This window comes from Oncorhynchus clarkii, chromosome 29 (assembly GCF_045791955.1).
Source record: "Oncorhynchus clarkii lewisi isolate Uvic-CL-2024 chromosome 29, UVic_Ocla_1.0, whole genome shotgun sequence".
NCBI lineage: Eukaryota > Metazoa > Chordata > Actinopteri > Salmoniformes > Salmonidae > Oncorhynchus > Oncorhynchus clarkii.
This window is the reverse complement of record NC_092175.1, coordinates 20592160-20616415: the sequence shown is the minus strand read 5'-3', so window position 1 is coordinate 20616415 and position 24256 is coordinate 20592160. Positions and strand designations below refer to the sequence as shown.

The window sequence follows — 24256 nt, the reverse complement described above, 5'->3', positions numbered from 1 at the left end:
TATACTTCCCTCTCTCTACCTGTATCTCTCCCTCTCTATACCTGTATCCCCCCTCTCTCTACCTGTATCCTTCCCTCTCTCTACCTGTATCCCTCCTCTCTCTACGTCTATCCATCCCTCTCTCTCTACCTCTATCCATCCCTCTCTCTCTACCTCTATCCCTCCTCTCTCTACCTCTATCCCTCCTCTCTCTACCTCTACCCCTCCTCTCTCTACCTCTATCTCTCCCTCTCTTGCCCCCCACTGGTTCTAGATGAACCCCTCCTACCTAGTGCATTACTGCTCTCCTTATCATCAGATATTGTTGTTTATTTAAATAGCTATCATACAACTCTCCGAAAGCCCCACTCTAAAGCTGAAATGTAAGCAAACTGTACAGCAGGACCAACTGGAGTATGTCCGACAACAACCGTTGGCCTGACACTGTCTCACACACGTACCAACTTCCGTGGATGACGCAATGTGTGAATAGGGAAAAAAATGTGGTCAGTTTTGGTGCGAATAGAGAATAGGAGTGAGAAAATGTGTAGACATCACTCTATTCTTCCCCTACACATAGTTTGGCACATGGCAGCATTACTCTAATCCAAAACTACTCATTGTAATTTGACATACTATCTAATTTCATTTAGAAGTTTACAATCCTGAGGTTTTCTTTGAGCATTTCTTACTAATCCATCTGGAGTGAAAGCATAGAATATGATTTGAGTCAGCTTGTATGGTTTTGGCTTCAGACAAAGCTCCTCCATAGTGCTCAAAGGCTTACACACATTATTGCACACACACACACACACACACACACACACACACACACACACACACACACACACACACACACACACACACACACACACACACACACACACACACACACACACACACACACACACACACACACACACACACACACACGTTTGTTTTACTATCCTTGTTAGGGTTGCAAATTCTGGGAACTTTCCATAAATTCCCTGTTTTTCCCAAAATCCCAACAAGGATTTCTGGAAAACCTGGGAATGTTTTTAAAGTTCACAAAATTTTGGTAAAACTAATCCTAGTGGGGAACGAACAACTGATTAAAATCCTATTTTCCCTAACCCCTAAACATAACCCTAAACCTAACCTTAACCCTAATCTCTTACCCTAACCCCTAACCTTAATTGTAACCCTAACCCTAAACCTAACCCCTAAGTCTAAAATTGCATTTTTCCTTGTGTGGACCAACTTCTAGTCCCCACAAGGATAGTAAAACCAAAAACAGACACACAAAAACACACACACTCACTCACACACACACACACACACACTTGCGCACACATGCACACACAAACACATGCACACAATGTCCATCTAGACCAACATTTAAAAAAAATCATGACAAGGCTGGATAAGTTGGAGTCAGTATTGGTTTTCAGTGTGTCTGGCCTGGCGTCATAGACAAAGGATGTGAGTTGACGTTGAGGCTTCTTTGATGTCCAAACTGTGGAAACAATGTTGGTGCAGCCACAACCACCCTCCATCCCTCATTCCTTCACTCTGCTATTCATTTCTTGAAAAACTTGAAAAATCCATTTCTTTCACACTCTCCATCTCTCTTACCTCTTACTTACCTCCTTCTTTACCTCTGTTTAATCTCAGTAGTGCTGCCCTAGCTCTCTGCCTCTCTCTCAGTAGTGCTGCCCTAGCTCTCTGCCTCTCTCTCAGTAGTGCTGCCCTAGCTCTCTGCCTCTCTCTCAGTAGTGCTGCCCTAGCTCTCTGCCTTTCTCTCAGTAGTGCTGCCCTAGCTCTCTGCCTCTCTCTCAGTAGTGCTGCCCTAGCTCTCTGCTTCTCTCTCAGTAGTGCTGCCCTAGCTCTCTGCCTCTCTCTCAGTAGTGCTTCCCTAGCTCTCTGCCTCTCTCTCAGTAGTGCTGCCCTAGCTCTCTGCCTCTCTCTCAGTAGTGCTGCCCTAGCTCTCTGCCTCTCTCAGTAGTGCTGCCCTAGCTCTCTGCCTCGCTCTCAGTAGTGCTGCCCTAGCTCTCTGCCTCTCTCTCTGTAGTGCTGCCCTAGCTCTCTGCCTCTCTCAGTAGTGCTGCCCTAGCTCTCTGCCTCTCTCAGTAGTGCTGCCCTAGCTCTCTGCCTCTCTCAGTAGTGCTGCCCTAGCTCTCTGCCTCTCTCAGTAGTGCTGCCCTAGCTCTCTGCCTCTCTCTCAGTAGTGCTTCCCTAGCTCTCTGCCTCTCTCTCAGTAGTGCTGCCCTAGCTCTCTGCCTCTCTCAGTAGTGCTGCCCTAGCTCTCTGCCTCTCTCTCAGTAGTGCTGCACTAGCTCTCTGCCTCTCTCAGTAGTGCTGCCCTAGCTCTCTGCCTCTCTCAGTAGTGCTGCCCTAGCTCTCTGCCTCTCTCTCAGTAGTGCTGCCCTAGCTCTCTGCCTCTCTCTAGGTAGTGCTGCCCTAGCTCCCTCTCTCAGAAGTGCTGCACTAGCTCTCTGCCTCTCTCTCTATAGTGCTGCCCTAGCTCTCTGCCTCTCTCTCAGTAGTGCTGCCCTAGCTCTCTGCCTCTCTCTCAGTAGTGCTGCCCTAGCTCCCTCTCTCTCTCAGTAGTGCTGCCCTAGCTCTCTCCCTCTCTCTCAGTAGTGCTGCCCTAGCTCTCTGCCTCTCTCTCAGTAGTGCTGCCCTAGCTCTCTGCCTCACTCTCAGTAGAGCTGCACTAGCTCCCTCTCTCTCTCAGTAGTGCTGCTCTAGCTCTCTGCCTCTCTCTCAGTAGTGCTGCCCTAGCTCTCTGCCTCTCTCTCAGTAGTGCTTCCCTAGCTCTCTGCCTCTCTCTCAGTAGTGCTGCCCTACCTCTCTGCCTCTCTCTCAGTAGTGCTGCCCTAGCTCTCTGCCTCTCTCTCAGTAGTGCTGCCCTAGCTCTCTGCCTCTCTCTCAGTCGTGCTGCCCTAGCTCTCTGCCTCTCTCTCAGTAGTGCTGCCCTAGCTCCCTCTCTCTCTCAGTAGTGCTGCCCTAGCTCTCTGCCTCTCTCTCTATAGTGCTGCCCTAGCTCCAACTCTCTCTCAGTAGTGCTGCCCTAGCTCTCTGCCTCTCTCTCTATATTGCTGCCCTAGCTCCAACTCTCTCTCAGTAGTGCTGCCCTAGCTCTCTGCCTCTCTCTCTATAGTGCTGCCCTAGCTCCAACTCTCTTTCAGTAGTGCTGCCCTAGCTCTCTGCCTCTCTCTATATAGTGCTGCCCTAGCTCCCTCTCTCCCAGTAGTGCTGCCCTAGCTCTCTGCCTCTCTCTCTATAGTGCTGCCCTAGCTCTCTGCATCTCTCTCTATAGTGCTGCCCTAGCTCTCTGCCTCTCTCTCAGTAGTGCTGCCCTAGCTCTCTGCCTCTCTCTCTATAGTGCTGCCCTAGCTCTCTGCCTCTCTCTCAGTAGTGCTGCCCTAGCTCTCTGCCTTTCTCTCAGTAGTGCTGCCCTAGCTCTCTGCCTCTATCTCAGTAGTGCTGCCCTAGCTCCCTCTCTCTCTCAGTAGTGCTGCCCTAGCTCTCTGCCTCTCTCTCAGTAGTACTGCCCTAGCTCTCTGCCTCTCTCTCAGTAGTGCTGCCATAGCTCTCTGCCTCTCTCTCAGTAGTGCTGCCCTACCTCTCTGCCTCTCTCTCAGTAGTGCTGCCCTAGCTCTCTGCCTCTCTCTCAGTAGTGCTGCCCTAGCTCTCTGCCTCTCTCTCAGTAGTGCTGCCCTAGCTCTCTGCCTCTCTCAGTAGTGCTGCCCTAGCTCTCTGCCTCTCTCTCAGTAGTGCTGCACTAGCTCTCTGCCTCTCTCAGTAGTGCTGCCCTAGCTCTCTGCCTCTCTCTCAGTAGTGCTGCCCTAGCTCTCTGCCTCTCTCAGTAGTGCTGCCCTAGCTCTCTGCCTCTCTCTCAGTAGTGCTGCCCTAGCTCTCTGCCTCTCTCTAGGTAGTGCTGCACTAGCTCCCTCTCTCAGTAGTGCTGCCCTAGCTCTCTGCCTCTCTCTCTATAGTGCTGCCCTAGCTCTCTGCCTCTCTCTCAGTAGTGCTGCCCTAGCTCTCTGCCTCACTCTCAGTAGAGCTGCACTAGCTCCCTCTCTCTCTCAGTAGTGCTGCTCTAGCTCTCTGCCTCTCTCTCAGTAGTGCTGCCCTAGCTCTCTGCCTCTCTCTCAGTAGTGCTTCCCTAGCTCTCTGCCTCTCTCTCAGTAGTGCTGCCCTACCTCTCTGCCTCTCTCTCAGTAGTGCTGCCCTAGCTCTCTGCCTCTCTCTCAGTAGTGCTGCCCTAGCTCTCTGCCTCTCTCTCAGTCGTGCTGCCCTAGCTCTCTGCCTCTCTCTCAGTAGTGCTGCCCTAGCTCCCTCTCTCTCTCAGTAGTGCTGCCCTAGCTCTCTGCCTCTCTCTCTATAGTGCTGCCCTAGCTCCAACTCTCTCTCAGTAGTGCTGCCCTAGCTCTCTGCCTCTCTCTCTATATTGCTGCCCTAGCTCCAACTCTCTCTCAGTAGTGCTGCCCTAACTCTCTGCCTCTCTCTCTATAGTGCTGCCCTAGCTCCAACTCTCTTTCAGTAGTGCTGCCCTAGCTCTCTGCCTCTCTCTATATAGTGCTGCCCTAGCTCCCTCTCTCCCAGTAGTGCTGCCCTAGCTCTCTGCCTCTCTCTCTATAGTGCTGCCCTAGCTCTCTGCCTCTCTCTCAGTAGTGCTGCCCTAGCTCTCTGCCTCTCTCTCTATAGTGCTGCCCTAGCTCTCTGCCTCTCTCTCTATAGTGCTGCCCTAGCTCTCTGCCTCTCTCTCAGTAGTGCTGCCCTAGCTCTCTTCCTCTATCTCAGTAGTGCTGCCCTAGCTCCCTCTCTCTCTCAGTAGTGCTGCCCTAGCTCTCTGCCTCTCTCTCAGTAGTGCTGCCATAGCTCTCTGCCTCTCTCTCAGTAGTGCTGCCCTACCTCTCTGCCTCTCTCTCAGTAGTGCTGCCCTAGCTCTCTGCCTCTCTCTCAGTAGTGCTGCCCTAGCTCTCTGCCTCTCTCTCAGTAGTGCTGCCCTAGCTCTCTGCCTCTCTCAGTAGTGCTGCCCTAGCTCTCTGCCTCTCTCTCAGTAGTGCTGCACTAGCTCTCTGCCTCTCTCAGTAGTGCTGCCCTAGCTCTCTGCCTCTCTCTCAGTAGTGCTGCCCTAGCTCTCTGCCTCTCTCAGTAGTGCTGCCCTAGCTCTCTGCCTCTCTCTCAGTACTGCTGCCCTAGCTCTCTGCCTCTCTCTAGGTAGTGCTGCACTAGCTCCCTCTCTCAGTAGTGCTGCCCTAGCTCTCTGCCTCTCTCTCTATAGTGCTGCCCTAGCTCTCTGCCTCTCTCTCAGTAGTGCTGCCCTAGCTCTCTGCCTCTCTCTCAGTAGTGCTGCCCTAGCTCCCTCTCTCTCTCAGTAGTGCTGCCCTAGCTCTCTCCCTCTCTCTCAGTAGTGCTGCCCTAGCTCTCTGCCTCTCTCTCAGTAGTGCTGCCCTAGCTCTCTGCCTCACTCTCAGTAGAGCTGCACTAGCTCCCTCTCTCTCTCTGTAGTGCTGCTCTAGCTCTCTGCCTCTCTCTCAGTAGTGCTGCCCTAGCTCTCTGCCTCTCTCTCAGTAGTGCTTCCCTAGCTCTCTGCCTCTCTCTCAGTAGTGCTGCCCTACCTCTCTGCCTCTCTCTCAGTAGTGCTGCCCTAGCTCTCTGCCTCTCTCTCAGTAGTGCTGCCCTAGCTCTCTGCCTCTCTCTCAGTAGTGCTGCCCTAGCTCTCTGCCTCTCTCTCAGTAGTGCTGCCCTAGCTCCCTCTCTCTCTCAGTAGTGCTGCCCTAGCTCTCTGCCTCTCTCTCTATAGTGCTGCCCTAGCTCCAACTCTCTCTCAGTAGTGCTGCCCTAGCTCTCTGCCTCTTTCTCTATATTGCTGCCCTAGCTCCAACTCTCTCTCAGTAGTGCTGCCCTAGCTCTCTGCCTCTCTCTCAGTAGTGCTACCCTAGCTCTCTGCCTCTCTCTCTATAGTGCTGCCCTAGCTCCAACTCTCTTTCAGTAGTGCTGCCCTAGCTCTCTGCCTCTCTCTATATAGTGCTGCCCTAGCTCCCTCTCTCCCAGTAGTGCTGCCCTAGCTCTCTGCCTCTCTCTCTATAGTGCTGCCCTAGCTCTCTGCCTCTCTCTCTATAGTGCTGCCCTAGCTCTCTGCCTCTCTCTCAGTAGTGCTGCCCTAGCTCTCTGCCTCTCTCTCTCTAGTGCTGCCCTAGCTATCTGCCTCTCTCTCTACAGTGCTGCCCTAGCTCTCTGCCTCTCTCTCTATAGTGCTGCCCTAGCTCTCTGCCTCACTCTCAGTAGAGCTGCACTAGCTCCCTCTCTCTCTCAGTAGTGCTGCCCTAGCTCTCTGCCTCTATCTCAGTAGTGCTGCCCTAGCTCCCTCTCTCTCTCAGTAGTGCTGCCCTAGCTCTCTGCCTCTCTCTCAGTAGTACTGCCCTAGCTCTCTGCCTCTCTCTCAGTAGTGCTGCCCTAGCTCTCTGCCTCTCTCTCAGTAGTGCTGCCCTACCTCTCTGCCTCTCTCTCAGTAGTGCTGCCCTAGCTCTCTGCCTCTCTCTCAGTAGTGCTGCCCTAGCTCTCTGCCTCTCTCTCAGTAGTGCTGCCCTAGCTCTCTGCCTCTCTCTCTATAGGGCTGCCCTAGCTCCAACTCTCTCTCTATAGTGCTGCCCTAGCTCTCTGCCTCTTTCTCTATATTGCTGCCCTAGCTCCAACTCTCTCTCAGTAGTGCTGCCCTAGCTCTCTGCCTCTCTCTCAGTAGTGCTACCCTAGCTCTCTGCCTCTCTCTCTATAGTGCTGCCCTAGCTCCAACTCTCTCTCAGTAGTGCTGCCCTAGCTCTCTGCCTCTCTCTCAGTAGTGCTGCCCTAGCTCTCTGCCTCTCTCTCAGTAGTGCTGCCCTACCTCTCTGCCTCTCTCTCAGTAGTGCTGCCCTAGCTCTCTGCCTCTCTCTCAGTAGTGCTGCCCTAGCTCTCTGCCTCTCTCTCAGTAGTGCTGCCCTAGCTCCCTCTCTCTCTCAGTAGTGCTGCCCTAGCTCTCTGCCTCTCTCTCTATAGTGCTGCCCTAGCTCCAACTCTCTCTCAGTAGTGCTGCCCTAGCTCTCTGCCTCTCTCTCTATATTGCTGCCCTAGCTCCAACTCTCTCTCAGTAGTGCTGCCCTAGCTCTCTGCCTCTCTCTCAGTAGTGCTACTCTAGCTCTCTGCCTCTCTCTCTATAGTGCTGCCCTAGCTCCCACTCTCTTTCAGTAGTGCTGCCCTAGCTCTCTGCCTCTCTCTATATAGTGCTGCCCTAGCTCCCTCTCTCCCAGTAGTGCTGCCCTAGCTCTCTGCCTCTCTCTCTATAGTGCTGCCCTAGCTCTCTGCCTCTCTCTCTATATTGCTGCCCTAGCTCCAACTCTCTCTCAGTAGTGCTGCCCTAGCTCTCTGCCTCTCTCTCAGTAGTGCTACTCTAGCTCTCTGCCTCTCTCGCTATAGTGCTGCCCTAGCTCCAACTCTCTTTCAGTAGTGCTGCCCTAGCTCTCTGCCTCTCTCTATATAGTGCTGCCCTAGCTCCCTCTCTCCCAGTAGTGCTGCCCTAGCTCTCTGCCTCTCTCTCTATAGTGCTGCCCTAGCCCTCTGCCTCTCTCTCTATAGTGCTGCCCTAGCTCTCTGCCTCTCTCTCAGTAGTGCTGCCCTAGCTCTCTGCCTCTCTCGCTATAGTGCTGCCCTAGCTCTCTGCCTCTCGCTCTATAGTGCTGCCCTAGCTCTCTGCCTCTCTTCAATAGTGCTGCCCTAGCTCTCTGCCTCTCTCTCAGTAGTGCTGCCCTAGCTCCCTCTCTCTCTCAGTAGTGCTGCCCTAGCTCTCTGCCTCTCTCTCTATAGTGCTGCCCTAGCTCCAACTCTCTCTCAGTAGTGCTGCCCTAGCTCTCTGCCTCTCTCTCTATATTGCTGCCCTAGCTCCAACTCTCTCTCAGTAGTGCTGCCCTAGCTCTCTGCCTCTCTCTCAGTAGTGCTACCCTAGCTCTCTGCCTCTCTCTCTATAGTGCTGCCCTAGCTCCAACTCTCTTTCAGTAGTGCTGCCCTAGCTCTCTGCCTCTCTCTATATAGTGCTGCCCTAGCTCCCTCTCTCCCAGTAGTGCTGCCCTAGCGCTCTGCCTCTCTCTCTATAGTGCTGCCCTAGCTCTCTGCCTCTCTCTCTATAGTGCTGCCCTAGCTCTCTGCTTCTCTCTCAGTAGTGCTGCCCTAGCTCTCTGCCTCTCTCTATAGTGCTGCCCTAGCTCTCTGCCTCTCTCTCTATAGTGCTGCCCTAGCTCTCTGCCTCTCTCTCTATAGTGCTGCCCTAGCTCTCTATCCCACTACTGCCATGTCTCTAAACAGTAGACCGTTTGACTTTTGCACACACACAAATAGACACACACATACACACACACACCTCAACTTCTGTTCTGGTTCTGATTTCCCAGTAGTACACTCTTAGCACCCCCCCCCCCCCCCCCCCCCCCCCCCCCTGCCCTCTTTCTGATGGGGTGTTGGGGGTGAGGGGGTGATTGAGGGGGGCTAGGGGTGTGATGGGCGATGTAGACCAGTATAAAGAGCCCTTTATTCAAGCCGGACAGGGAGAGGAAATCAGCTTTAGAAGACAAAACAGAGCATAGAGAAGAGAGAGAGAGAGAGAGAGAGACAGAGAGAGAGAGAGACAGAGAGAGAGAGAGAGAGAGAGAGAGAGAGAGAGAGAGAGAGAGAGGGAGAGAGAGAGAAAAGACCACAGGGCCGCACATCTGGAGTTATTACAAGCCTTCCTTCTCGCCAAGAAACGCCGACATTCCTGCCCTGGCTACAAAGCCATGGAGCCTCTGCAGTCATCCAGCCTCCCTCCCTCCCTCCCCCCCCACACACACACACACACACACACACACACACACACACCCAAACACACACACACACACACACATGCACACACACACACACACACAGTCCCACTGACACACACACATTCAAACTCAATGACATACAACCAACACACTCACCCTAACACTTTTATACACACACACACACACACACACACACACACACACACACACACACACACACAGTCCTCCCACACACATGCTTCCCCAAAAAGCTCACCAGCTAGACAACCAATCCATCTCCCCCTCTCCTCCCCTCCCCTCCCCTCCAGCCCCTGTTCCCCCCTGCTACAATTACACAACACACGCAGCAAATTAATGCGCCTCACTTCCTGTTGACCCCTGACCTTCCACTTCTTGCTACCTCCCCAAAAGCCCAAGCTGCAAAAAACCTAAGACCCAGACAGACGGGGAAAAGAAAAAGAGGACAATAAGAGCTCCTCCTCCTTTCTCTCTCTCTCTTGCCTCCATCTCTCTCCTTCCCTCTCTCTCACCAAGGAAACTTTTGGTGACCATTCGTCTGCCACGTAAGCCTGCTGCTAGTCCTCACTCTGCCTCTCAGCGAGAATTCTCTCGTACTGAGGAGATAACCTCTGGACAATGCTGTTACAACTCTGTTACAACCTCCACACAACGTCTCTCTGCTCCAATGGACTGTCATGGACAGACAACAGGAGTCTACCTGAATCAACACTTCTCTGCTGGCAGTGGAAAGATGAGAGGAGAGAGGAGAGAGAGGGAAAGAGGAGAGAGGGAGAGAGGGAGAGAGGAGAGAGAGGGAGAGAGAGAGGGAGAGAGGAGAGAGAGGGAAAGAGGAGAGAGGGGAGAGAGAGGGAGAGAGGGAGAGAGGGAGAGAGTGAGAGAGGGAGAGAGGAGAGAGAGGGAGAGAGTGAAAGAAGGAAAGGGGGAGAGAGGGAAAGGGAAAGAGTGAGAGAGGGAGAGGTGAGAGGAGAGAGAGGGAAAGAGGAGAGAGGGAGAGAGGGAGAGAGGAGAGATAGGTAAAGAGGAGAGAGGGAGAGAAGGAGAGAGGAGAAAGAGGGAGAGAGGAGAGAGAGGGAAAGAGGAGAGAGGGGAAGAGAGAGGGAGAGAGGGAGAGAGGGAAAGAGGGAGAGAGGGAGAGAGGGAGAGAGGAGAGAGAGGGAGAGAGTGAAAGAAGGAAAGAGGGAGAGAGGGAAAGGGAAAGAAGGAGAGAGGGAGAGGGAGAGGGAGAGAGGAGAGAGGGAGACAGGGATTTGGAGGGTGAAAAGGGGACTTCTCTCCGGAGAGACGCCAAGAGGTGAAAGAGGGAGAGAGGAGACGGAGAGCGAGAGTCCATTGACCAACCCATCCAGAACCCTCAAAATGGACTAGGTATCTCTATCCTTTCTGTTTTGTCCTCATCGTGTTAAGTGTCTGTGAAGGAATGATGATGTAAACTGTGTTGGGTAGATGTGTGTTTGAGAGAGTTGGATGGATGTGAGTATGAGTTGGGTATCTATCTATGTTGAGCGCGTTTCTCCACCGGTAAGTCGATCAGTGTTTTTGACCGCTTGGTGACTGTTTCCTGACCACAGCACTACAGAGGGTTGCCAGTAAAGGAGCAGTGTCATCACCAAACCAACTTTACACTAAGATCAAAGAGTTCTTAGTTCACTGGTCATTTCTTGGGTGTAGTGAAAAACACGGATTGTAAATATCCTTTTTACCTCAACACTTAAGTTTAATGAGGGCATACAAACTCCAGTCTAGTTAGCTAAGACACTGACTGTAAATGTGTCTGTGTGTGTGTGTGCGCGTGTGTGGGTGCACGTGTGTGTGAGTGTGCACATTTTCATCTGCTTTCATATGTAAAAAAAAAAAACACAAACTAATTTCAGAGACTACTGACACATTGCACAATTTTAAATCGTCTCCTCTGTGACTCATGACAGGGTTTCAAATGACTCTCTCTCTCTCTCTCTCTCTCTCTCTCTCTCTCTCTGCCTTTCTTGCTGCCTCTCTCCCTGCCTCTGCCTCTCTCTCTCTCTCTCTCTCTCTGCCTTTCTTGCTGCCTCTCTCCCTGCAGGACACAGGAAGGAATACTCATAATCACAACTCATCACTTCTCCCTGACCTCAGCCATTTATTCTCCCATTTTCTTTCTCTGTCTCTTCTCCAGACAAGATCTCTCTTCTTTCTACACTGGGCAGAAATCCCTCTCCTCTCCTGAGCCCACGGGATTGGTCAAATAGCTATTTTGGATACAGTGCAGATAACACAGTGAGTAGTGTGTATGTTTAGGTGTGTTCAGTGTCTACGTGTGTGTGTTTGTGTGTGTGTGTGTTCAGTGTCTACGTGTGTGTGTGAGCGACTGTGTCTGCGTGCGTGCGCGTGAGTGAGTGTGTGCATATAAGTGTGCATGTCTCTGCAGTGTGTGTGTGTGTGTGTGTGTGTGTGTGTGTGTGTGTGTGTGTGTGTGTGTGTGTGTGTGTGTGTGTGTGTGTGTGTGTGCGTGTGCACGCGCGCGCGTGCGTGTGTGTGTGTGTGTGTATGTGCAGTATGTGTGAGTGTTTACATGTATATATGTGTACCTCCTTCACCCTCCTCCCTCATGGACCAGCAGCCCGCCCCGCCTGCCCAGTGTTCAGACTACCTGTTCAGGAAGTAGTGGTTGCACAGTAGTCTGCACATTGGTTAGGCTGGGTGGGGAAGCGCAAGAATCAGGACACAAAGAAACAGCTAGCCAGTGGGTGACAGCAGCCAAAAAGACCATGGCACTACTCTGGGCAAGCCTGGCACAGCATTAAGAATCCGAACCACAGCCTCAACCACAGAAACAGGCCATGCCCAACTATATACCTGTTGTGTTCTGTTCTGAGTTGATGACTGACTGTATGTCCTGAGAAATTGAAATACAGTTTTTTTGAAGATCAGTCTGAGCCTACTTAGTGTCTAAGACGTCTGCCAGGTCGAATCCAGAAATGGTACTTTATATTTTGTAAATATTGTCATGGGCAAGAATTAAAACTGCAGATTTCAACTTTGCATAAGACTGTACATGCTATATAATTAAAATGTTACGGTTGAATGGGAAACACTGGTATTGGTAATGAACATCGATATACTAAAGATGGCTTCTACTGGAGTGGTTATATTTGTATGAAGAACCCAAAATATTCCAACCACAGGAGGGTGACTAAGATACAGCATACAGGAGGGTGACTAAGATACAGCATACAGGAGGGTGACTAAGATACAGCATACAGGAGGGTGACTAAGATACAGCATACATGAGGGTGACTAAGATACAGCATACAGGAGGGTGACTAAGATACAGCATACAGGAGGGTGACTGAGTACAGCATACAGGAGGGTGATTAAGATACAGCATACAGGAAGGTGATTAAGATACAGCATACAGGAGGGTGACTAAAATACAGCATACAGGAGGGTGACTGAGATACAGTACAGCATACAGGAGGGTGACTAAGATACAGCATACAGGAGGATGACTAAGATACCGCATACAGGAGGGTGACTAAGATACAGCATACAGGAGGATGACTAAGATACCGCATACAGGAGGATGACTAAGATACAGCATACAGGAGGATGACTAAGATACAGCATACAGGAGGATGACTAAGATACAGCATACAGGAGGATGACTAAGATACAGCATACAGGAGGATGACTAAGATACCGCATACAGGAGGATGACTAAGATACAGCATACAGGAGGATGAATGACCATAGATTGTTAACCCAAAGTGTAACTGTTAATGACAATTAAGTCACAGCCTGAGCAACATAAAGAAATGGTGGTTGTTTCACGCTGACCAATTGGCAGACGACCTCCAAGAAAGCTCCATCTAAAGTCCCTGACATGAAATAAAATACTTGAACATATTTAAATGATGTCTATGCTTCTGATTCTTTTCTAAGATAGGCTTATGTCCCATACTGTATGATGTCATGTGCCCCTTTGAGTTTTTGACTAGACTGACCCAAAAGAGAAGGGGGTTTACATTGATGTACATCTCTCTCTCTCTCTCTCTCTCTCTCTCTCTCTCTCTCTCTCTCTCTCTCTCACTCACTCACTCACTCACTCACTCACTCACTCACTCACTCACTCACTCACTCACTCACTCACTCACTCACTCACTCACACACACACACACACACATGCAATCGAGACTGATTCACACGATATCCTGGTTCTCAGATTCTACCAGAGGAATGAAAACCACACAGCAAAATGTTTCCAATTAACAGTCCGCTGTTGAGTGCAACTGCTTTTTATAAGATGCAGTCCTTGAGACATACACACACACACACACACACACACACACGTTTTGGTGAATGCTGTTGAGAGCGAGTGCCTCCTATTGCCCCCCAGGTTATTTACAGCTCAGATCTCCAGTTGAGCCTCAGGACTTTACATCAGGACTGGGCTGCAGGGAGACCCCCCACCCACACACACAAACACACAAACACACAACAGCGTGAAGGGTCCCACAGCAGCTCGATGACAACTATAGTATCGTTGCAAGCTAATGTGCTGTGCGTGTGTGTGTGCGTGCGTGTGTGTGCGTGTGTGTGTGTAAATAATGAGAGTCATGGGCTTGGCGTTGGCTCGTGCTTTTGAGGGTTTCTCTTAATTCACTTCTTCTCTGGTTCTCTGGTTCTCTGGTTCTCTGGTTCTTGAAGCTTTGGGGAGCTCTGTGCTCCAGGGATGCTTGATTCAAAGCCCTGGCATGTCTGGTAATACAAACCAGACCCCTAACCCCCCTAGACCCTACCCTCTGTGTGTGTGTGTGTGTGTGTGTGTGTGTGTGTGTGTGTGCGTGCGTGCGTGCGTGCGTGTGTGTGCGTGCGTGTGTGTGTTACAATACCGACTACTGAAGCAGCACAATAGTCTTGACCTCCTCCTCTTTTGTTTTAAGCTGCCAGAACAAGCCATGGGTTCCCAATAATGAGAAGCCAGACAGTAAAATATGAAGCAAGTCCATTTTTTAAAGCTCTATATGTGTGTTAGTGTGGATGTGTCGATGATCCTCTGTATGAAAACACGGACAGAAGCAAAAAAGAAACTCAGTTAAATAGTGTACTTAACATATGCCAGGTTCATTACAGAGAGTGTGTATGGTGTTCATGTGTGGATGAGTGTGTCTGCGTCCATCTGCGTGGGTGTACGTTAGCCAGTGTGTGCTCTGCATGCCCCTCTTATGTATGTGACTGAGTGTGTAGAAATGAAAGCATGTCCACCTTGCCTAGACAAAGGCATGTTTCTGGTCCCTGCTCATTAAGCCACACTAGTCCGTCTCCTCTGAGCTGGAGCAACGGTGCTATGTTAGTTTTGGGTCCCTGTGCTCAGAGAGACCGCAGAGTTCAAATAAATACATGTGGAGCAACGCCGAAAGAGGGAGGGAGGGAGGGATGAAGTTGGGGAGGGGGGCTCCTGTCCTGTATGTGTGTTCTTTATTTGGGATAGGGCTCTGGGGATGGGGGAGGGAGGGAAGGATGAAGTTGGGGAGGGGGGCTCCTGTCTTGTATGTGTGTTCGTTATTTGGGATAGGGCTCTGGGGATGGGGGAGGGAGGGAGGAGACCGGGACTTTTTTTCAGTGGGAGATGAAAGGAAGACCACAGCATCCTACTCTTTGTCCCTGTCTCTCTGTCCCTGTCTCTCTGTCCCTGCCTCTCTGTCCCTGTCTCTCTGTCCGTCCCACATGGTCCTTGTTACTGCGGCCCTAAGCAGCTAACCAGAAACACTCCTCTCCTCCCCCCTCTACTCCTTTACACCCAATTCCCTCCCCTTTCTCTTCCTCTTTCCCTCCTCCTCTCTAGCCCCCTTTGAAATGAAATAAGTTGATGAAAAGTAGCCCTGGGCCCGTATCCACAGTGTCTCAGAGTAGAAAATTGGTGGTAAGTGCTGAGAATATAGATATTTTACTCTTACGGGTAAAAATATATGCTATGCATGAAGCCGCTTTAGTCATAAGAGTCCTACCTAGTCGACAGATATTTAGGGGACCTAATTAGCTGCCCTAACCAGTTATGAGCTACCAGCAGGTGTCTTGATAAGAGAAAAAGACAGTGAGTCACTGGTTCCTGCGCCATAGACAGGTGATTGCTTTAGGGTTGAAAGAATGTTTTGATATTTCTATGTGATCAATCCATACATTTTCTGGACCTACATGCAACAGTATCTCTTGCACTTTTAGCGACAGTGACTTCACAAGGCCATCATTTTTCTAACGATGGTTTAATTACCTACAACGTGTTATTTCAAGTTATCCCTTTGGAGCGCAACGCCACATTGTTAAAAAAAAGATATGCTTAAACTGAGCATGCCTCTAACGTGGGCTATTACAGGCATCTAGGGTGTTAACTTTCGTTGTGTTCAATGAAAAGATAGTTTAAAAGTTGTATGCAACATTATCAGCAGGTGACTGAAACAGGAGTGACAAGTGTGTTGATATAATGGCAATATTGGCAAATTCAGATTTGAACAATAATCAGAATCGATTAAAAAAAAAATGAAAAGGGTTACGCATGCCAACATGTTAGGCAATAATTAAGATCAGGCAAAGTGATTGTGTCAGGCAAAAATGATATCAAATGTTTTACCATTGCAACATGTACAGTCACATTCACTGTGGTTGTCTGAAGCATTCTATAGAGTTCACAGCTGGCCATGCCTCATCGCGATTGATTATTCCCTATCGTTTTTAACAATGTCAATTAGCATCATCGCTATCTGTCCTTTGCGGTACCTCAAACTGTCGTGATTATCAGCTGAGATCACATTTGATGGTTGGATTTTACTCCTGCATCAGAGTGGGTCATCCTAAAAACCTAGTCTGAGCTGGGAGATTTTTTTGTCTTAAAGCAGATTTGAACAGGATTCTTAAGACCTTTTCTGGGATGCTTTGTGGATACGGGCCCTAGTCTTGAAGGGGAACATGCAGGCCGGCCCTGAAAGTGTGTGTGTGTGTGTGCGCGTGTGTGTGTGTGTGTGTGTGTGTGTGTGTGTGTGTGTGTGTGTGTGTGTGTTAGTGTGTGTGTGTGTGTATGTGTGTGTGTGTGTGTGTGTGTGTGTGTGTGTGTGTGTGTGTGTGTGTGTGTGTGTGTGTGTGTGTGTGTGTGTGTGTGTGCATGTAATTGGAAACACACACTCAGCGCAGTGCTCTGGTATGCACATGTGGGTGCCAGCTTTGGTGTCTGACATGCTGGGGGGCCCTGTCTCACTTTGAACAGACCCTCTAAACTACCTCTCTCCCTCTCTCCCGCTACAGCCCCGATCACCCCCACCCTCTCTACTTCCACTAACCCCCCCGACAAAAAAAACATCCATTAACCCGTCTCATCACCTTTAGTGTGTAAAAGAACAGACTCTTTGTTATGTAGAAAAATGTATAATATAACCTTCCTGTTAGAGAGACACAAACAAACACTCACACACACACTCACACTTTCAGGGCCGGCCTGCATGTTCCCCTTCAAGACTAGGGCCCGTATCCACAAAGCATCCCAGAAAAGGTCTTAAGAATCCTGTTCAAATCTGCTTTAAGACAAAAAAATCTCCCAGCTCAGCCCAGTGATGTGAGTCAGTCAGTGGAGCGGCTGTGGCTAGGGCATGGAGACAGCCAGACTGTGGCTGTCTCTAACTTCTAATAGATTTGCAAAGGGTTCTGGGATTGTCTTTGACCAATCTGATCTGGTTCAAATCGTGTCAGGTTCTATTATCAGAACAAGCCTTTTGAAACACAACCACCAAACTACACCAGCACATTTTACTGGGAAAACTCAGCATCTGACTTGGAATAAACTATGGAAAAGAAACATTGAATCTTAAAGTAAAACGTCTCACAGGTTTTTTTTTACAATTGCGAGGACCCATTTCTCAATAATAAGGCCACTTTTTCAAAACTCTTCACACAGTTCTCCTAACCAACTTTCAGCTTGCCACAGCAGTTAATTTCACATCCAAAATGCACTAAAACTACCAAAACACATACATGTCTCAAATCAACTCATTCTTCTATAACACTAGCAAAGGTTGTCACCCAACAAGCACACTATGTCACTCATAAAACAATGACCTAAAAAACATTAACAACAGGTAGCATTACACAATGTTTTCTTTTGTAAAATGTCTTTACAAAACAAGAATGACACCTCTCTACTGTTTAGAATACGCTGCAGTTTACGTTACAGGAATGAATCAGACATCATGCAATATGCTTCAATATGTTTTATGCCATTGTTTCTGATGACCATAGAAGCGATTGCAGTTTCCTGCACAGCAGTGAAAATCCTACCTCTCCTGCCTGTGGGAGGTAACTGTCGGGTCCTAAGCAGAAATACAAAAACAACTACACACAAGTGGGTTTGGAGGCTTTGCTCAATTGACTTCTGTAATGTGCAGTTCAGTCAGATGCCCTTGCAGAATTCACATCTTACCTGTTGTTTTGCCGGAAATATCTCAGAATAGATGCCACTGTTGAGCGTTGCAGATTTGGTTGCACTCTCAGACCAGCCTCTCTCATTGATGGACCATGAATTATTACATGATCAATTATAGTGGCCCTAATCTCATCTGAGACTACAGCTTTTGATCTTCCTCTCAGTCTTCTTCGCATATGTACCCCTCTCCCTCTCCCTCTCCCTCTCCCTCTCCCTCTCCCTCCCTCTCTTCTTCCTCTGTCAGCCACTTCTCTATCTCTGGCTGGGTCCATGTTTACATTACAGTACAGCATTATTCCTAAGATGTCCCCTTTTGTATAGATGGTAAAGACATTGAAAGACTAACACCTGTGTAGGTGTTCAGCTACAATGGGAATCAGCTGTGGTTGGTCGAATTGTTTTGATAGTATTTAATTCTTTAGATTTGGAATATATTTCATTACGGTATTACTGTAGAAATGTAGCAAATTGCTGTCTTATTCAATGTTGTGTTATGTTAGGTTTTGAACTTAAGTTTAACAGTTTTGAAAAGAGTATGTAAACATGTGCAAATTGGCCTGTAGGTACATAGAGTTTTGGTGGTGGTTGTGTCTGAGTGAGAAAAGAATTCATGAATTTTGAAAGATGTAGTCATTGAACGCATTTTGTGCCAAAGCAATGAAAAAGGATCCACAGTTTAGCCCTCATAGACTGCTGTTGTGCTCACTGTGTGAAGAGTTTTGAAAAAGTGACCTAAGTTTTGAGAAATGAGTCCTAGCGATTGTAAAAAAAAAAAAAAAAAAAAAAAATTGTAAAGTAAAACTTAAAGTATCTCACTGAAATAATTCTATTAGTGGTTTTGTAAAAAGCTACCAATAATCACACGTGAGTTGTGGTTAAATGGAGACGCCTCACTGTGGGGTGACGTGTCGTGTGCTGGCGGTAAAGACAGGAGCAGCATTTCAGTGCTCTTCTATTGTCATTCCATCCAACACAATACAGCCAATGGAAATGAATTTAATAAGACATTCTATGAGAAACCTCCGTATGTGAGCTCCTTCCCCCAAAAACTGTGACAGAACCGGGACATAAGCAAATGAGGTACCTTCATTAAATCACTCTGGTATGAAATCTAAACTGAGAGGTGACACATAAAAAGATCACGAACCAGCAGAGGCCAGTGTGTGTAAGCCCTTGTGTCTTTGTGCGCACAAGTGTTTGCATAACCAAAGCCTCACCTCATCATCCTTGTACCAGGACAGGGACTCAGCGGTCAGGACGAACCAGTACTCCTTGGCTCCTCCCTTCATGATGCCAATGTTGTTGATGGTCAGCCAGCCCTTCCTGATCACCTGAGAGAGAAAAACAGAGGGACAGAGTCAGAGAGGCAGGCATACACAAAGCTAGCCTTCTCTATCCCCTCTCGGTCTGTGTATGTATAGCATGTGTGTCGTATCCTATCTCACTACTGCCCCTAGTGGCCATCGAGAGTAACTGCAGGGGACACAACATGGGACAAATGGGACCGGATCTGTGGGCTTATCTACTACCATCTAAGCACAACTATCCTTGTGATTCTATCAGTGTCTCTCCCACACCATAAACATAGAATGCATATGCCTCTGTATTTACCTTAAACCGATCATTAACCGCTCCTCTCTCCGGCTGAATGAGGATGTGGAGAGAACATTACACAGCTGTGCCACGGACAGAGCACAGTGCACGGGGCATAGGCCATTCGTAATGCACAGGGGCAGGCAGCACACTGGCACACTGGCCAGCTAGAAGGTAATACAGCGAGGGAAGGCAGGCAGCACACTGGCACACTAGAAGGTGTTACAGCGAGGGAAGGCAGGCAGGGACAAAGGAGGACAAAGGAGGACAAAGCTATGTGGAGCTTTATAAACTGAGGGGTTTGAGCCCTGAATTCTGATTGGCTGAAAGCCATGGTATATCAGACAGTATACCACGGGTATGACAAAACATTTAGTTTTACTGCACTAATTATGTTGGTAACTAGTTTATAATAGAAATAAAGAACCTCGGGGGTTTGTGATATACGGCCAATATACCACGGCTTGGGCTGTGTCCAGGAACTCCGCGCTGCGTAGTGCACAGCCCTTAGCCTTAGTATATTGCCCATATACCTCCTCCTCGGGCCTTATTATTTAAGTAAGGCTGCTTTCGAACCGAAACACATGCAGCGCATATGTGGATGCAGGGTTGTTTCGTGGTTGTGGGGTGTGGTGGGGTGGAGAGAATGATCAGTTGGTTATTCGCTGGCGGATGCCTAGTCATCATGTGTCATGTCAAAACTTCTGTTTTCTCAAACCTTTCTGTTGGACAGCGATTGTGTTAGTGCAACCAACTGCTTACTTGCCCCTTCTACCAAGGCATTGTTAGTCATTATATTGCATCATATTGGGTGGTTTGAAAATCCACTAGATGGGTAGAGGGGGAGGTAAGAGGGAGATACTAGGGGAGGCTGTTAGTCAAAGCGGCTGCTGAAAGGGGGGAGAGCAGATCTAGGCGGTAAGCGCAGCCAGCTAAACAGGAAACAGCGAGGGCCAATGTGTTTACACTGCCCCTAAGCCCTTTGACCCTCCCGCTTGGGCGGTCACTATGGCAACTGGCAGGGTGTGCCTCTGGAGGTGATGTATTTATCTGTGCTGCACTGAGAGACGTTCCCCCTCCTTCACTAGATATTTAGGCTCTATCAACACACACACACACAGGGAGAGAGAGAGAGCGAGAGAGAGAGACAGAGAGAGAGACAGAGAGAGAGAGAGAGAGAGAGACAGAGAGAGAGAGAGAGAGAGAGAGAGAGAGAGAGATGGAAAATAGTGTAGAGTAAAGAGAGAGAGAGAGAGAGACAGAGACAGAGATGGAGTGGAATAGTAGAGAGAGAGAGTAGAGTAGAATAGTAGAGAGAGAGAGAGATGGAAAATAGTGTAGAGTAGAATAATGTAGAGTAGAATCATGTAGACTACAGTGGAATAGTGCAGAGCAGAGTAGAATAGAGTAGTGTAGATTAAAGTAGAGTCGTGTAGAATAGTGTAGCGTAGAAAAGTGTAGTGTAGAGTAGAGTAGAGTAGTGTAGAGTTTAGTAGAATTGTGTAGAGTAGAATAGAGTAGAATAGAGTAGAGTATAATTGAGTAGAGCAGAGTAGAGTAGAATAGAGTAGAGTAGAGTAGAGTAGAATAGTGTATAGTAGAGTAGAGTAGAGTAGAATAGTGTAGAGTAGAATAGTGTAGAGTAGAATAGTGTAGAGTAGAATAGTGTAGAGTAGAATAGAGTAGAGTAGAATAGATAGAGTAGAATATTGTAGAGCAGAGTAGTGTAGAGTAGAATAGAGTAGAGTAGAGTAGAATAGTGTAGAGTAGAGTAGAGTAGAATAGTGTATAGTAGAGTAGAATAGAGTAGGATAGTGTAGAGTAGAATAGTGCAGAGTAGAATAGTGCAGAGTAGAATAGTGTAGAGTAGAGTAGAGTAGAATAGTGTAGAGTAGAGTAGAGTAGGGTAGAGTAGAGTAGAGTAGATTAGAATAGTGTATAGTAGAGTAGAATAGAGTAGGATAGTGTAGCGTAGAATAGTGCAGAGTAGAATAGTGCAGAGTAGAATAGTGTAGAGTAGAGTAGAGTAGAATAGTGTAGAGTAGAGTAGAGTAGAGTAGGGTAGAGTAGAGTAGAGTAGAGTAGATTAGAATAGTGTAGAGTAGAATAGTGTAGAGTAGAATAGAGTAGAGTAGAATAGTGTAGAGTAGAATAGTGTAGAGTAGAATAGAGTAGAGTAGAATAGAGTAGAGTAGAATATTGTAGAGCAGAGTAGTGTAGAGTAGAATAGAGTAGAGTAGAATAGTGTAGAGTAGAGTAGAGTAGAGTAGAATAGTGTATAGTAGAGTAGAATAGAGTAGGATAGTGTAGAGTAGAGTAGAATAGTGCAGAGTAGAGTAGAATAGTGTAGAGTAGAGTAGAATAGTGTAGAGTAGAGTAAAATAGTGTAGAGTAGAATAGTGTAGAGTAGAGTAGAGTAGGATACTGTAGAGTAGAATAGTGTAGAGTAGAATAGAGTAGAGTAGAATGGTGTCAAATAGAGTAGTGTAGAGTAGAGTAGAATAGTGTAGAATAGAGTCGAGTAGAATAGTGTAGAGTAGGATACTGTAGAGTAGAATAGTGTAGAGTAGAATAGAGTCGAGTATAATAGTGTAGAGTAGAGTAGAATACTGTAGAAGAGAGAGACCGGGGGGTTGAAGAGAGAATAAGAGGGAACTAGAAAGTGTATAGTGATGTTTCCTCTTTATAAATGGCTTTGTATAACTGGTCTTAAAGTTGAGATCTGCGATAGGTGAAACAGCACCACTGGCCTCCCCTTCCGCATCTGTTATTGTTTTAGTTTAGAGGAAATGAGCATCGAGCATCATGGTCAGAGAAAATCATAGTACATGCTGTGCTGTTCTATCACCCATGCAATGATGTGTTATGATGTCCGAGGGAAAAAACATTGTTCGTTGTTGTAATATTGCAAACGGACAGTTCCACTGATAAAGATGAGAAACCAATGGCCTGCTCCCACATTAAAGCTACAGTCTCTATCTCTCTGGGATCTGTTGTTATTGGAGGACACATGGCTGCCTTCTTTATCTGGTTCAAGCTACGGCTAGGGGTTGACTGGCTACCCAAACTCCTTTCTCCGGCCAAACACTACGCCACACCCACGGACCTTAGGTTCTTCTCCACAATGAGTCTGGATCTGAGTACAGTCCGGACGATTTATAGAACGTAAACACCATTCTGATTGGTCCCAGAAACCAATGGGTTGGGCCAGAGCCAGAACACATCTCTAACCAATTTAGTACTCTGATTGGTTAGAGATGATGCAATCGCTGATGGCTTTGTTTTGTACAACATCCCTCATTTTACGTCACTTCAGTCTCAGACTGAAGTACGTAACGTTAGGGAACATAGCGAAGCAGTAGAACTCAGTCGTCAGGCAAGGCTAAGGGAGCATCGAGCGATCACACGGCCAAGGAAAAGGAGGCTCAACTGTTTCGGCAACAAGCTTTGAAATGTGACGTCTCCAAATGGTGTTGTTTCTATGGGAGAGAGAGACGTCTGCACATAAACAGAAGGTGTGCATTATGCAACGGGAAGGCCTATCTGGTCTCAACCCCTCTATGTTCTGTCTATGTCTGGAGGGGGTGGGGCGGGGGTGTACTGTGAGGTGTGCTATTTTTCCTCTCATGCTGGTTTCTAATGGGAGATGAGCAGCACTAGCTGGGTACTTTTCTATTGTTTAGGATGGGAGCACTGCCTGGAGGAGGGAGGAAGCTCCCTAAAGAAGCCCCAGAGAGCTCCCTAGCAACCTGTCCATCTACAGTAATGAGAAGCTCTTACCACACACACACACACATTCTAACAAACACAGAACCACACACACATTCTAACGCACACACACATACAATAAAACACTCCCAAAGAAACACACATATGCAAGCACGCACGCGCACTAACACGCACACACACACACACACACACACACACACACACACACACACACACACACACACACACACACACACACACACACACACACACACACACACACTTGCACACTAACACACACTAACACACTAACACACACACTCTCTACTCACCATGATTTCATCCTGCTAAAGCAGAACAGTTGTAGTGATAGAGGTGAAGAGAAAAAGACAACAGAAAGAGAAGTCCCTCAGAAGAAACAGAGATAGAGTGGGAACACAACTAACACACTGCACTACTAAAGAAAAACAAAGGAACAATATAATTTATTCGAGAACAAATGGAGAAGTAATACAAACTCACTCAAAACTGCACTCACTTGGAGCCATAATCTGGTTTGGGAATAGCTCGACATAGATTTTAGGACTAGGGTTGCAAAATTCTTGGAACTTTCAATAGAGTCTCTGGGTTTCCTGAAATCCAAGTTGGAGAATCCCTGATTTCCTGCTTATTTCTTCATGATTCCAGGAATCCTTCAACCAGGATTTTTGGAAGTTTAAACGTTATTGAAAGTTATCCAGAATGTTGCAACTCCACCTAGAACCTTGCATCTTGGGCCATTACAATGCTTTCTGAAAAGCCCATCAGGACAAACATCATAGTGAATGTACTGTAGGACTATCTGTATGTGCTGTCCTGTGCCTATAGTACCTTGTTGCCAGGTTGCTTCTTCTGGGCTACCTGGCTGCTCCTCTGCTGAGCACTACAGGGGTAAACATAATCATAGGTTAGATTGGTACACACACCTAAACACAGGAACCATTAGTACGTCAGGGTAGGTCAGAGTTCACAGACTGTACTGTGTCTGTACTGGGTTATCTGTTCTAATCGACTGTATCAGGAAAGTGGTCAAGAGGGCGACACTCACTTGGCAAAGCCAATGAAGTCCTCATGGTTGGTGTTCATGTAGGCCAGCTCAATGTCAATCAGCAGCATCACCTAGATGGAGGGACACACATCAGGAGTTATTAGAGTTAGGATTAGACATAACAGTTTGAATTGGGAAGATAGTCACTGGTGTAGTGGAAACCCCCCGCAGGCTCCTGGGGCCCACCCACCCGTCATCTCACACCCATCTCTAAATTGGATTACTTTTTTAAACAAATCATTTTGACAGCAACCCTCCTTTTTAATCTCCACGTGTTGTAAGTGAAGTGTTTGTGTTGTCCATTCTACCTGGTAGTAGTCGCTTCTTTAGGGCGTGGCCCAAACTCCAAACTTTGCAGTGGTCCAGAGAAACTGCGTGTGTGTGTGTGTGTGTGTGTGTGTGTGTGTGTGTGTGTGTGTGTGTGTGTGTGTGTGTGTGTGTGTGTGTGTGTGTGTGTGTGTGTGTGTGTGTGTGTGTGTGCGCGCGTGTGAGTGTCACCTGGTCCTTGGTGCGACTCTCGCGGTCTCGGATATGCTGGGTGACAATCTTGTCCATCTCCTCCCTCAGCATGGGGTACTGAGCCAGCTGTGGGTACAGGACAGC

General features: G+C 48.0%; 1 protein-coding gene across 9 annotated transcripts in view; it reads right to left on the bottom strand.

Annotated features, from left to right (window-relative positions):
• Positions 1-24256, bottom strand: part of LOC139388382 (dynamin-1-like) — an 86436-nt gene that overhangs the window by 24640 nt on the left and 37540 nt on the right. For 5 of the 9 annotated variants that reach the window (XR_011629279.1, XR_011629280.1, XM_071135012.1 and 2 more), the window contains exons 11-16: positions 24152-24238; positions 23654-23724; positions 23437-23488; positions 22899-22913; positions 18877-18909; positions 18483-18596 (exon numbers count right to left, since the gene is read on the bottom strand). Coding sequence is in view for 7 of the 9 variants with exons in the window: in XM_071135012.1 (XP_070991113.1) it covers positions 18483-18596; positions 18877-18909; positions 22899-22913; positions 23437-23488; positions 23654-23724; positions 24152-24238 (372 nt within the window). In the remaining 2 variants the exon portion in view is untranslated. The remainder of the gene's footprint in view (positions 1-18482; positions 18597-18876; positions 18910-22898; positions 22914-23436; positions 23489-23653; positions 23725-24151; positions 24239-24256) is intronic. The other 4 variants (XM_071135016.1, XM_071135015.1, XM_071135011.1 and 1 more) reach the window with 3 other exon arrangements.